The sequence below is a fragment of the Mauremys reevesii genome, linkage group 5 (genome assembly GCF_016161935.1).
Source record: "Mauremys reevesii isolate NIE-2019 linkage group 5, ASM1616193v1, whole genome shotgun sequence".
Taxonomy (NCBI): domain Eukaryota; kingdom Metazoa; phylum Chordata; order Testudines; family Geoemydidae; genus Mauremys; species Mauremys reevesii.
This window is the reverse complement of record NC_052627.1, coordinates 58055607-58068481: the sequence shown is the minus strand read 5'-3', so window position 1 is coordinate 58068481 and position 12875 is coordinate 58055607. Positions and strand designations below refer to the sequence as shown.

The 12875-nt window shown below is 37.0% G+C and overlaps 1 protein-coding gene across 5 annotated transcripts in view; it reads left to right on the top strand.

The window, feature by feature from the left end:
- The window catches only part of LRBA (LPS responsive beige-like anchor protein), a 565586-nt gene that overhangs the window by 58518 nt on the left and 494193 nt on the right, over positions 1–12875 (top strand). For all 5 annotated transcript variants that reach the window (XM_039542019.1, XM_039542017.1, XM_039542018.1 and 2 more), the window contains exons 3-9: positions 2527–2758; positions 2918–3018; positions 5311–5406; positions 8516–8637; positions 8788–8914; positions 11207–11326; positions 12389–12535. In XM_039542019.1, the coding sequence (XP_039397953.1) occupies positions 2527–2758; positions 2918–3018; positions 5311–5406; positions 8516–8637; positions 8788–8914; positions 11207–11326; positions 12389–12535 (945 nt within the window). The remainder of the gene's footprint in view (positions 1–2526; positions 2759–2917; positions 3019–5310; positions 5407–8515; positions 8638–8787; positions 8915–11206; positions 11327–12388; positions 12536–12875) is intronic.

The following is a 12875-nucleotide window of genomic DNA, read 5'->3' as shown; positions in this document are numbered from 1 at the left end:
ACATTGTGTATACCGCTTTTCCTGTCATTTTTTTTTGTCAAAAGGTATTACTTAAAACACTCAAAGGAGAAATGTTTAAAATGTAGTGACTGCACTAGATATATACTTTTAATGTAATACCTGCTGAAATATTTGTTTTTTACTGGTTAGATTGGAAAATTAATTTGATAGCTTTCTGGGTGGGTTTTTACTGTTAATGGTGTGTGTAGCCGAAAATGAAGGGTTGATAGTAGAAATGATAGGGTGAAGGTGGGGTCATCTTATTTGCAACTAAATGTTGACCTGTACAGTTCTGATGTGATAGCTCTTGACTGGTTAGTTAAACTAAATACATAATTAAATTTAAAACTATGGTGTGACTTTTAGCTGACAGCAATCATATAGCCATTGTATTTGCACCAAGGATTACTTTTACTTTTTGGTTTCTTAGTCAAGTTTCATTTGGGAGACTGTCCTTTTGAGGACAGCCACAATCCATCTGTTAGGGTGGGTGATATGCTTGCATTCAGTGTAAAATAGTAATTTGAGAGTCGCTTCCTTGTTTTTGATCCAATTGTCTTCAGGCTTTTTTCTCTGACTTTTTTTTTGTTTTAAGTGTGTTTTGTGATGTTACTACTTTAGCCCATTCCACCCAAGGATCTCAAGCACTTGGCAACCACGAATGAATTAAGATAGACGTGAACCTGATTTTACTGAAGGGGGAAACTGAGTGACTTGATAAAGATGAGAGCAAGTTGGTGGCAAAGCTGGGAATAGAATTCGTATCTCCTGACTCCCAGTCCTGTGACTTTACTAGATAATACTCTGTTAGATGTTTCTTTAATTATTTACTTAAATTATTGCGATTCAGGAAAAGTGAAAATGAAAGGGAAATATAAATAACTTTTTTAAATGGTCATTCAGAAACTCTCCCTTTCTTTATACAACCTCAATCACCTTTGCTAGCTTTCTCAATTTCTTATGGTATTTGACATCATTGCTTTATGTTCAGAATGTTGAAAGGTGCTGCTTCCAGCCTGGAAACAAAATTTAGGACCTTTTGGATATTCTACAGTGATTTAAGTGTTTGACTTACCAATTCTCTTCTGTTAGACATAACTGACCAAGTGAATGGAGCTGTAGGGGCTTATGGGAAGGCAAGAGAGAATAAGTATTTTTGGGAGGTGACTTCTATCACAGTATAACTTTAAGAAGGAAATCAACTGGATTTCTAATTCAATACTGTTAAGCTGTCATTCTAAGTAACTGATCAAACCTGTCCAAATAATATAATTCACTTGTTTAGTTAGTTTTGAAAATATTCACATCTAACTCTTGAGATTTACTCACTCCCCTTCCACAAATGTATCAAGATATTTGACTTTCTCATGTGTCCCCCAAATTGAAATCATGACGTTATACCTAAATACTTGAAAGATCTAAAGAAATGGAATTCACCAAAAAAATATTTATTTTGTTTTTAGAAAGTCTTTCTGTAAATGGAAGGAAATGTAACACAAACTTGAATTTATATCTAAGATGTCATAGTACTGTATTCATATTCATCTAACTTGCTAGAAAAGTCTAGAAATACCCTGGTGAGACTGGTAGGTTAGTATGTTAACCTCAAGAGAATTAAATTCTAATTCTAGTTCAGGTCACAAATGAAGATGAGTTTTGATTTCTTTGTAGCTGTTCGCCTGTGCATATCAGAAACCTCCTAATGTGGCAAACTCACCAGTTTCTGCTCAAGAACGGTCCATGACAGAAAGTTCTGAAGTGTTGCTTTTCTAAATTTTAAGTGCATTAGCAGATCTGTAGGAGGAGACATAATCATTAGTGTTGGGCTCCAACCAGTGCTGCTGTTCCTTCACTCAGATACAACTGTTTTGTGCTATAATTTGAAAATGAATAAATAAACCCCCCAAACCTCATAGTACCTTTGCTTACAAAGTAAAATGGCAGTTGATGCACCTCTACCCCGATATAATGTGACCTGATATAACATGAATTTGGATATAACGCGGTAAAGCAGCGCTCCGGGGAGGGGGGGGTGCATACTCTGGTGGATCAAAGCAAGTTCAATATAACACGGTTTCACCTATAACACGGTAAGATTTTTTTGGCTCCCAAGGACAGCATTATATCGGGGTAGAGGTGTACTTCAATCCACTTTTTATCTAATATACATGAAGTGCAGCTTAATGTTTGTAAAGAGCAACACTTTTTGGTGAGGTAGGTCAGCTCTTTGCAGCAGCTGTTCTCTTACCTATCTGGGAAGTGCTTTTACAGACAGGCAAACTGAAACACAGAAAGGTCAAGTGACTTCATAACAGAATCCATAACAGTGGATCCATAACAGAAGTAGCAACTGGACTCATGGTCTGCCACCATCCAATCTTTCTTCCCTAATCTAATCCAAATCCAACCCCACAACCTCTGTTAATGTTTCAACACACCTCCTTGGGAACTTGCTTAGCTAGTCCTAAATGTAAAATCATGTATGGAAATGGTTGTTCCTAATGCTTTGCCTTTTTTCCCTTAAAGCTTGTAGGGGGACATTTTGATCTGGAAATGAACTTTATTATCCAAGAAGGAGAGAGTATCATCTGCATGGTAGACTTGTTGGATAAATGTGACATCACTTGCCAGGCTGAGGTATGGAGCATGTTTACAGCAATCCTGAAGAAGAGTATACGGAATCTACAAGTCTGCACAGAAGTGGGGCTTGTTGAACAAGTGCTACAGAGAATTGATAAAGCTGACAATATGATTGCAGGTAGGACTTTAGATGGCAACAGAATACATTTATTTGAACTAAATATGACTGTTTATATAAAACCTTAACACAGCACTTTTATTGACAAAATAAAAGAATACGCATTTGATCATTATGTACAGAGCTGCATGTATATCATTTTAATATTTTTTCCTTCAGATCTCTTAGTTGATATGTTGGGAGTGCTGGCTAGCTATAATTTGACGGTCCGGGAGCTAAAATTGTTCTTCAGCAAACTCCAAGGAGAAAAAGGAAAATGGGTAAACAACTTTGTTGTCTTAATGTTAGTTATACTGTCTCCTAATCTTTCCAAATAAAAAGGGCTATTTGCAAACATTTTAAATAACCAAATGTGAAAGCTATCAAAGATGTAGGGATCCCCCCAGTAGTATTATCAATAGATGTCGTCTTGCATATTAGTAATAAAATATATGGTGTAGAAGTGAGAGTAAGTTACCAATTAGATTTACATTTGATCGCTCTAGGAATATTGATACTTAGTGCCTTGAGTATCCCCCTGACAAACAGGTCGCACTTGTCTTCTTTATATACCTGCAAATAATTTGATGGGAGTAGGTACCTGTTTTTCTTTTTATAACTCAGTTACATGAAACGAAGGGAGGAAAAAAAAAAGCAGAGGATTAAAAAAAAGTAGACATTTTAAAAAGGCAGATTTAAAAACTATCTCCCACATACACAACCCAAAGAGTGTCTATTTTCACTTTTTTTTTCCTTTTGAGTAAATATTGCAGAAACTGATTTGGTTAGTGAAGTAGGAATTTGTAGAAAGATCTGAATTTAAGGCCATCTTGTAGTATCACTTGCCGCTTGATTCCAAAGCAAACTCCAAGTGAAAAGTCCTAGTATAAATTTTTTACTGTTTATACCTGGAGTGGAATAGGAGAACAGAACACCCCTGACAATCTCCCTCCCAAAAGTTAGCTTTTTTTCCTCATATGATACTGATGCTACCAAATGTACTTTCTCCTCCAGGTGAAATCTAAACATCAGAATTGCTACTTTGATGGAAGTAGCAATTGCTTTAAGAATTGTTCTAAGGTCTTTGAAAAATATTTGTAATCCTGCTTTGGTGGCCCCTAAAATAATCTGCTCAATATAGAGAAGGGTGACCAGATGAGAGGAAGAAAATATCGGTACACATGGGGGCGTCCGCCAACGGCCCAAAAAAAAAAAAAGCAGAGTGCTGTCGGCGGAGCGAAATTTGCGAAGATCGGTCGGGGCGCGGGACAAATACCTAAATATCAGGACGGTCCCAATTTTATCGGGATGTCTGGTCATCCTAATATAGAGAAAAGGCTTCTCAGATCTGGTTTCTTGCTGAGTAAAAACAAATACCTATTAAATATAAAAACTTATGCTAATACTCAATTAAAATTGAAAATTTTAAACAAAACTCCAAATTGCAAGGTTTAAATTTAAGGCGAATGTAGTTAAAAATATTGCATATGTTCAGTGTGAGTGAGTTAAGGTTCTCTTTGTAATGTTAATGTTTTTTATTTCCTGACTCTCTTGTTTGCATTTACTTTTCTTCTTAAAGAACAAATACAAAGGAGAGAAAGAGGAGAAAAACATAACTGCATTGCTAGGAAATTGGACAGCTCCCTAAATCTTAAACTTAACTATCTGCAGCACTAGTTATCCAACTTTTTGTGCTGTGCCACAGTGCTGCAGACAGTCAACTTAAACTGTGATCTCCGTTCCCCCATTATTTTCTGCACATGTGTGAACCATTTTGATTTGCTTTGAGCATTTATTTTTTAAATATACCGCTACCTTGATATAACGCCACCCAATATAACACGAATTTGGATATAACGCGGTAAAGCAGTGCTCCGGGGGGACGGTGCTGCACACTCCGATGGATCAAAGCAAGTTCAATATAACATGGTTTCACCTATAATGCGGTAAGATTTTTTTGGGTCCCAAAGACAGCGTTATATCAAGGTAGAGGTGTACCTTTTTAAGATGGCACAGTGATTAGTCTTCAGTGAGTGGCTTCATATGAAGTTTTAAGTTTATTATTTTTTGTTTCCTAGGCTCAAACAGTTTGAAGTTTCTCCTGAAAGCCAGAAAAACATGATTTTCATTCTTCCCCTCTTCCCCCGCACTCCCTGTAACTCTGAGGGAGTTTAAAGGAATTTTTTTACTTCTCACCTCAGAGAAGGACCAGTCATTAAAAGTTTCACACCTCTGGAAGTTATAGGCAAGTGAAAAAACAGTCTTAAAACTGTTGGCCTGCAACCATAACTATAACACTTGATGTAATACATTGATGTAAGCTCTTAAATTTTATTTTGAGATTACTGCCACTGAATTCAATAGGAAAAGTTAGCTGGAGTAGAACTGGGCTGTTGGTGTCTAAGATGAATTTTGGGTTGACACTCTTCCTTGACTATTACTCTCCTGAGTAATGTGGTGGCCTAGTGTTTTTCTGTGGAAGGATGAGAAATGTGTCAAATTGCATCCTTTCTTATAATATGTATCAGAATAATATAAAAATGTTTGATATTTGTGATAATTTCTTTTAATAGCCACCACATGCTGGAAAATTATTGTCTGTATTAAAACACATGCCTCATAAATATGGTCCTGATGCCTTCTTCAATTTTCCAGGAAAAAGTGCTGCAGTAAGTGGTTATATACATTTTCTATACCTTTATTTGTTATCCTCCTCTTACTACTGGCTCTTTTCTTGCCTATTCTCATTTGGCTCTCTTGTTTCATGTATACAGTTATATTCACCAGTCTGACATTGTTCCTAGAGAGACTTATTTTTTGAGGGTGGTAACTACATTAAGATTAACTGAAATATGTTACTATTAAATATGCACTACCTTTATGGAAGGACAAACCATCTTTTCTAAAGAAAGATCGGGTACAAGTAATAGCCCATAGCCCATTTTGTGAGATTGATTCAGTTAACTCACTCTTATTTGTTGCAAGCAGAATCTTTGTCTGTCTTTATTTCTTCTCTCAATATTCCTTAGCAGTGGTGTCTGCCTTAGTGTACAGCACACAACGGAATCCCCTAATATTATACACATTTGGGAGGCACTTCTGTGGAAGCCCCAGAATGCACCAAATTGAAAGTTGGCTCAATTCTGCTGTCTATTCCTTTTTATGGCAAGAGACACGGAACCTCCCCGGAGACTTCCCCCCACTCAAATGATCAGACATCATACATGTGACTATAACAGCACATGCTATCTTTATGAGCCGACTCATTTATACGCTGGCCATATGGAAAAAAATCAGCATATACTGCACTGTTTTACTGCAGTTTCTATTACACATAAGAAATACTACCAAAATATTGCTGAGAAACACCAGGATAAAGCTAACACTGTGGCTAGGGCCCTACCAAATTCGCAGCCATGAAAAATGCATCAAGGGCCGTGAAATCTGGCCTCCCCCTGTGAAATCTGGCCTTTTGTGTGATTTTACCCTATGCTATACAGATTTCATGGGGGGAGACCAGTTTATCAAATTCGGGGTCCTGATCCAAAAGGGAATTGCAGGGGGGGCTGCAAGGTTATTTTAGTGGGGTTGCGGTATTGCCACCCTTACCTCTGCTCTGTCTTCAGAGCTGGGTGGCCGGAGAGCAGCGGCGGCTGACTGAGGGCCCAGCTTTGCAGGCAGCAGTGCAGAAGTAAGTGTGGCAATACCATACCATGCCATCCTTACGTCTGCACTGCTGCTGGCGGCGGCTCTGCTTTCAGAGCTGGTTATCCTGGCCAGCAACAGCTGCTCTCCAGCTGCCCAGCTCTGAAGGTAACACCGCCATCAGCAGCAGCACAGAAGTAGGGGTAGCAGTACTGCAACCTGCCCTACAATAACCTTGTAACCCCCCTCCCCCAACTGCTTTTTTTTGTTAGGCCCCTACAATTACAACACAGTGAAATTTCAGATTTGTACACTAAAAACAATTTTTATTTTTAAACCAAATGTGTTCAAAAACATCATGCAGTTGTCCTCACTAAGGATCAAATTCATCAAAATTTTGTCTCTTATAACTCAAATCTTTTAGTTGTTAAAAGAGTAAAACGTATGTTTTCACAACCTCACACATAACTCAAAACATAGTCATTGGATCATCTCACAATCTCTCCTTCCATATATATTCTCGGCACTCAAGATCACACACAAACCACCTTCTGTCTTGAAATTAAACATAACATACTTAAGCCCAAAATAAATTGTATGTAAATGAAAATTTAAGGGACTGAAAAATAAAGATAAAAATAGAAATATTTCTGAAACCTTCACTATATGATAATTATAATGGGCGTATTAACATTATTTTGGTTCCGTGTACATTGTTTTATTAGATTCTTATACTGTATATAGTATTTAAGTGCCTCAAGACAATGAGAAACTTAATATTATAGGAATCTTAATATTTTAGATAATTAGCACAAGCCATCATAAAAAGCTCTGTGAGTTAAACCAATTGTTGTGATATCAGCCCAAAAAAATTGAGTCAGACTCAGACATGTAGACTTATTAGTGCTTATTACAGCTTTACAGAAGGATTTATAGCCAGGGCCAGCTCCGGGTACCAGCATTCCAAGCAGGTACTTGAGGCGACAATGTGTAAGGGGCGGCAGTCCGGGTGTGTTTTTGCCGACCAACCAGCGTGCTGAATTGCTGCCGCGGAAGGCGGGGGCAGTCCGTGTGCTGTTAGGGTGGCATGCGCGTTTCCGTGGCGGTGGCAATTCGGCAGTAGCTTCTATATTCAGCTGCCTGTGGCGGCAATTCAGCAGCAGCTTCTGTCTTCTGTGGAAATGTGCGTGCTGCCCTAACGGCACACAGACGGCCCCCGCCGTCCACGGCGGCAATTCGGCACGCTGCTTGGGGCAGCAAAAACGGTAGAGCTGGGCCTGTTTATAGCATTGTGTTTGGGCAGGGATAGCTACACAGAGTTGGGGAGCATAATGAGGAGTCTGGCAACACTTACATTCTTTGATGTTTTTGTTCATTGGTATTGATCATCTGGACAGCATCTTTTATCAGAGGGTTATGGAAATCTAAGTTGAAATTTACATTGCAAGTCTATGAAGCAAAATGATGAAAGGTGAATGGTAATGCTTAAAAACTGTTCAAAACAAAGAATCAAATACTATAAAAATTGTTGAGCATATAGTTAGCAATTTACAGACTTTCTAGTTAATGTAGGTACTGTGTTTTTATGGGAAAATTTTGGCTGGAAGGATTACGTAATGTCGTCTTTTGAAAACAGGGTTATAAGTCTCACGTTCTCATGTCTATATTTTTCTGCAGGGCTAAGATAGGCATGAATTTTCTGCAGATAAGACTGTTTCAGGCAAAATCTAGAGACTTCCATTTTTATGCCTAACTTCTTTCCACAGTCAGTTACTTTCCTCCTCTTTCAGATGCAATCTGGTGTGCCAGCATTGTAGCGATCATGAGTCTGTAAATTTCACTTTTCTGTTAGTACACAACAGAACAAGATGAGCTTAAGGCAATTTTGGACCAAATATTTCTGCAAAAAAGTTTAGTTTCATTATAAGTTATTTTTATTGAGATATAAATATTTTTGTCATGAAATCTTTTTATAATCTAAAGATTCTTTTTAAAAAAAGAAACAAACCTTGGGCCATGTTATTATTGCAGTAAGACATTAGAAGACTGTAACTTGCACCATGTCCTGTCTTAATTCAGAAATGATTTTATGTTAAATCTTCCTATATTAAATATCTATATTACTTCCTTTAGGCTATTGCCTTACCTCCTATAGCCAAGTGGCCCTACCAGAATGGATTTACCTTTCACACTTGGTTAAGAATGGATCCTGTAAATAATATCAATGTGGATAAGGATAAGCCTTACTTATATTGGTATGTATTATGAAAACCTAGATTGCTAATGTTTTTTTCCATTTATATTCATTTTTCAATGGTCTCTACTTACACTGAAAAAAAAATAACCTAATTTTTCTTGTTTACATGCAAATTTAGTTTCATTTCTTTAAAAAAACTTTTTTGTAGTTTTCGAACAAACAAAGGACTTGGTTATTCTGCTCACTTTGTTGGAGGCTGTTTGATTGTGACATCAATAAAGTCAAAGGGAAAAGGATTCCAGCACTGTGTGAAATTTGATTTCAAGCCACAGAAGGTGGGTTAAGCAAGTAAATAATTCAAAGAAGTGCCATAAATTACCTAGGTACATGTGTGTAATTAGCCATTAATTGTATTTATTTTTTATTTAGACCAGTGTCCTAGTAAGCTCAGGGGAGTGTTCTGTTTTGTTTGCTAATCACTAACTTCATATGGACCGAGAAAAATATTATCTTCAAAAATATTACCAATAGTATCAGTTGGCATTATTTAGAGAAGTAAATAATACCAACTTTTACAAGTAAAACTTAAACAAATGTACATAGTAACCTGCCATTTTTTAAGATTGTGATTTAATACATTCCCAAGTGTAAAAGAAAAAAATGCAATTTACTAAAGAGTAAATCACATGTGGCCTAGGTGAATAGTGACTGAAAGTTAGATCTACTGGCTGTTGGCTTGATTCAGTGTAATGAGTTGATGGTCTTTGTCTGTTTCTTGCTGGACAAGTGTCCACATCAGTTGGTATTTATGCAGCAAAAATGGTAAAGATTGAATAGCTATCAGGATCTGGGAAATTACTGGAAAAGTGTAGGAGAACTTTCACTTTTACGGCTTATGGAATTCACATCCTGTTTAGTGAATAAATAGAAGACTTCACTTGTTAGGGCTGACTCCTGATATGATTAAACTAAGTAACATACACCACAATGTTATTGTTTTTAACCCTTTAAAAATTAGAAAAATAGGAACTTATAGGTGTACTAAAATGTATTTATTATAGCCGGCTGGGTGATCTTGGGCAAGTCACTTCCCCTCTGTCTTAGTTTCTTCATCTGTGAAATGGAGATGATGATGATGCTTACCTCTTTTGTAAAGTGCTTTGAAAGCTATTGACAGAAGTGCTATATTACAGCTAGGTATTATCATTATTACAGGGCCGCCCAGAGGATTCAGGGGGTCTGGGGTCTTCGGTGGGGGTCTTCGCCGCTGAATTGCTGCCAAAAACCCGGAGTGGAAGAAGCTCCGCGGCCCTGGGCCCCGCGAGAGTTTTCCGGGGCCCCCGGAGCGAGTGAAGGACCCTGCTCCAGGGGCCCCGAAAAACTCTCGTGGGGGCCCCTGCGGGGCCCGGGGCAAATTGCCCCACTTGCCCTCCCCTCTGTGCGGCCCTGCATTATTATACATGTTACCTCTTCCCTGATAATTCCTGGGCTGATGGAGTGTTGAAGAATCTACTGGGGACTTCCCAGGAGGGAAGAGTGTGTAGATGAGGACAGACAGGACTTAAAGCAGTCAATACACCAACTTTGACAAAAAACAGGTTACTCTTCCTTTGTCATTACCTGGGATGACCCCAGGAATAACTGTTTATAACTATTCTACCTAGTGTGATCACAACCAACTAGTATGGTTTTTAAACACCACTGGCGATAGACAGATAGTGTTGTTTGTTTAAAAAAAATGTATTAACATGTGTTGGCTAACATGGTTATGAAACAAACACCTTGTTGTCCTGATCTAGTCAAAGGCTTAATGTTTTTCTCAAGCAGTTTCAAGAACACAGAATCATGTGTAAGAGAATACACTAAATGAATCATACTTGGTAATTATTCAGTGTATCCAGTCTTCTCAACTACGATGAGTCATTCCACATTATTGAATAATCATATTTAGCAACATGTCATGACTTGATTTAAATGCCATTGTTCAATGCTTCCTTGAATATTTAGTAGACTTGAAAATATGTTTGCTTTCTCAAATGGAGCATTTGTCTGGTGTTTCTGAAGGAAAAAAAGAAGTAAACATCTGTGGGAGAGCAGGTTTCCAAAAACATTTTGGTAATTCTGATCAGTAATCCCTTGCTGTTCATATGGATTCTGGTTTACCATTTGACACACAGTCCTTGGAGAATCTTTAAGCTTTGGTGTCATCCTTGCTGCTCTTTTGGAATGATCGCAAAAAATTCATTGCACTAAGCCCAACAAAATTAACAAAGCAAGATACAATATTTATTTCTTTTGTCAGTTATTTTGGCATAAATAGTGCCCTTAGTGTTGTCAGGAAAAAGTTGTGTACCGTAACCATGTATCTCCTTTAAGATCATACACCTGTTTGTCAGTAAACAGGGTGATTGAGCACACTGTTTGGGTACAGTGAATTAGGCTAGGCCAGCAATGAACTTTGCATTTCTTTCACATTAATTTAAAGAAATCCCTAAGTCATCTTCAAAAAGTTTTCTGCCTTTTCATAACTCATATCAATAGTTTTGATCTTCTGGGACCAGCTATTTTGAGTAACTTTTAAAACGTACTTACAGGCTTAAAGTATCAATTATTCTCTTATTATTCAGTGGTATATGGTTACTATAGTGCATATCTATAACCGCTGGAAGAACAGTGAACTTCGGTGCTATGTGAATGGAGAACTAGCATCGTATGGAGAGATAACGTGGTTTGTCAATACCAGTGATGTAAGTAGCTTTTATTTAATTTTATGTTACTTAATTTCATACTTGGAATGGCTGAAATTTTTTTTACGCTTGATTATATTTTTACGTTTTGATAACCTGGCTTGAGAGGAAAAAAGTAGGTTTTCTAACAGAATTTTGAATAAATAATTTAAAAAAACTGTACCTGGTGACACACATTGCATTTCAACTAAGAGAATGCAAATGTAGTCAGTGTGCTAGATGGTCAGTAAAAGTTATGGGTCCAGTTCTGCAAACACCTAAGCACATCCATTATATTACTTAAATGAACAGTCCATTGACTAGTCACTGGAGTAAAGTTATGTGTATGCTTAACTGTGTGCAGGATTGGGCCCTATAGATGAACACTGTCATGTCTCTTTAAAAACTCATTTTCCTCTTCTGCAGTTTCACTTTATGCTCTCCTAATATGTGGATGACAATCTGATAATACTGATCTCCAACATGGTATTGAGACACCAGTACAATTAATGTTACCCTAATACTACAGAAATAGCTTACTTTCTGATGATATATCACAGTTCTAGAACTTAGCTTCTTAACTCTCTCGCTGTGTATATATTTGCAGATATGTCCTAATCAGTATTTGAGTAGAGTAAAAATTGCAGAGAACATAGTTTATTTTTAATTAATATTGTATATTAAGTATTTTACAAATTCTAGACATTGACAGCTAAATAAAATGAAAAATAACTGTTTTGCTTATAAAACAAACTCTTTTTTAAACTGCAGGTTTTGAAAACATTTACTTTATTAATGCTTCCTTTCAAAATTAGAATGAAAGCGTTACCAGCTTGGACATCCAGTTTACTTGCCTTGGCTATGATAATTTATTTGAGTTGGGAGAGGGAAATTTTGCTTTTTGCCTGTTGAAAAATATTTGATCAATTATAATATTGAAAGGCTGTTTTGGGTGTAAAATAAATGTATTGCTTTTCTTAAGAACAACAAATACATAATCCACATGATTAATACTTGTGTGCTTCACATTGAATCCTTTCTTGTCTTTTATTGTGTACAACTATCTTGTGTTGTCCTTTTCAGACGTTTGATAAATGTTTCCTGGGTTCTTCAGAAACAGCAGATGCTAATCGAGTGTTTTGTGGGCAAATGACAGCTGTTTACCTTTTTAGTGACACTCTCAATGCTGCTCAGATTTTTGCCATTTATCAGCTTGGCCTGGGATACAAGGTATTTTGCAATTGAGTCAATAGTACACAAAAGATTAATTCTAATAAGTCAATTTCTGGAGTATTTTAGGATGTCAATGACGACGATGTATACAGTATTCTTACCAGCCTATTTTTATTTTACATAGGCTTATAGAAATAAAGTATCTAATATCACAAAATTTAAATTAATCTATTCCATTTTATAAAAGTGTAAAGAGGAGAAAAATGAATGTATAGATCATGTCCATGACAAACCTATCGCATTATTTTCTTGAGAAAAATGTGACAGTTGAGGGTTTTTTGGGCTTTGTAACCCCATCCAGCTGCTAGTGAGCATGAACTTTTATAAATATAACTCT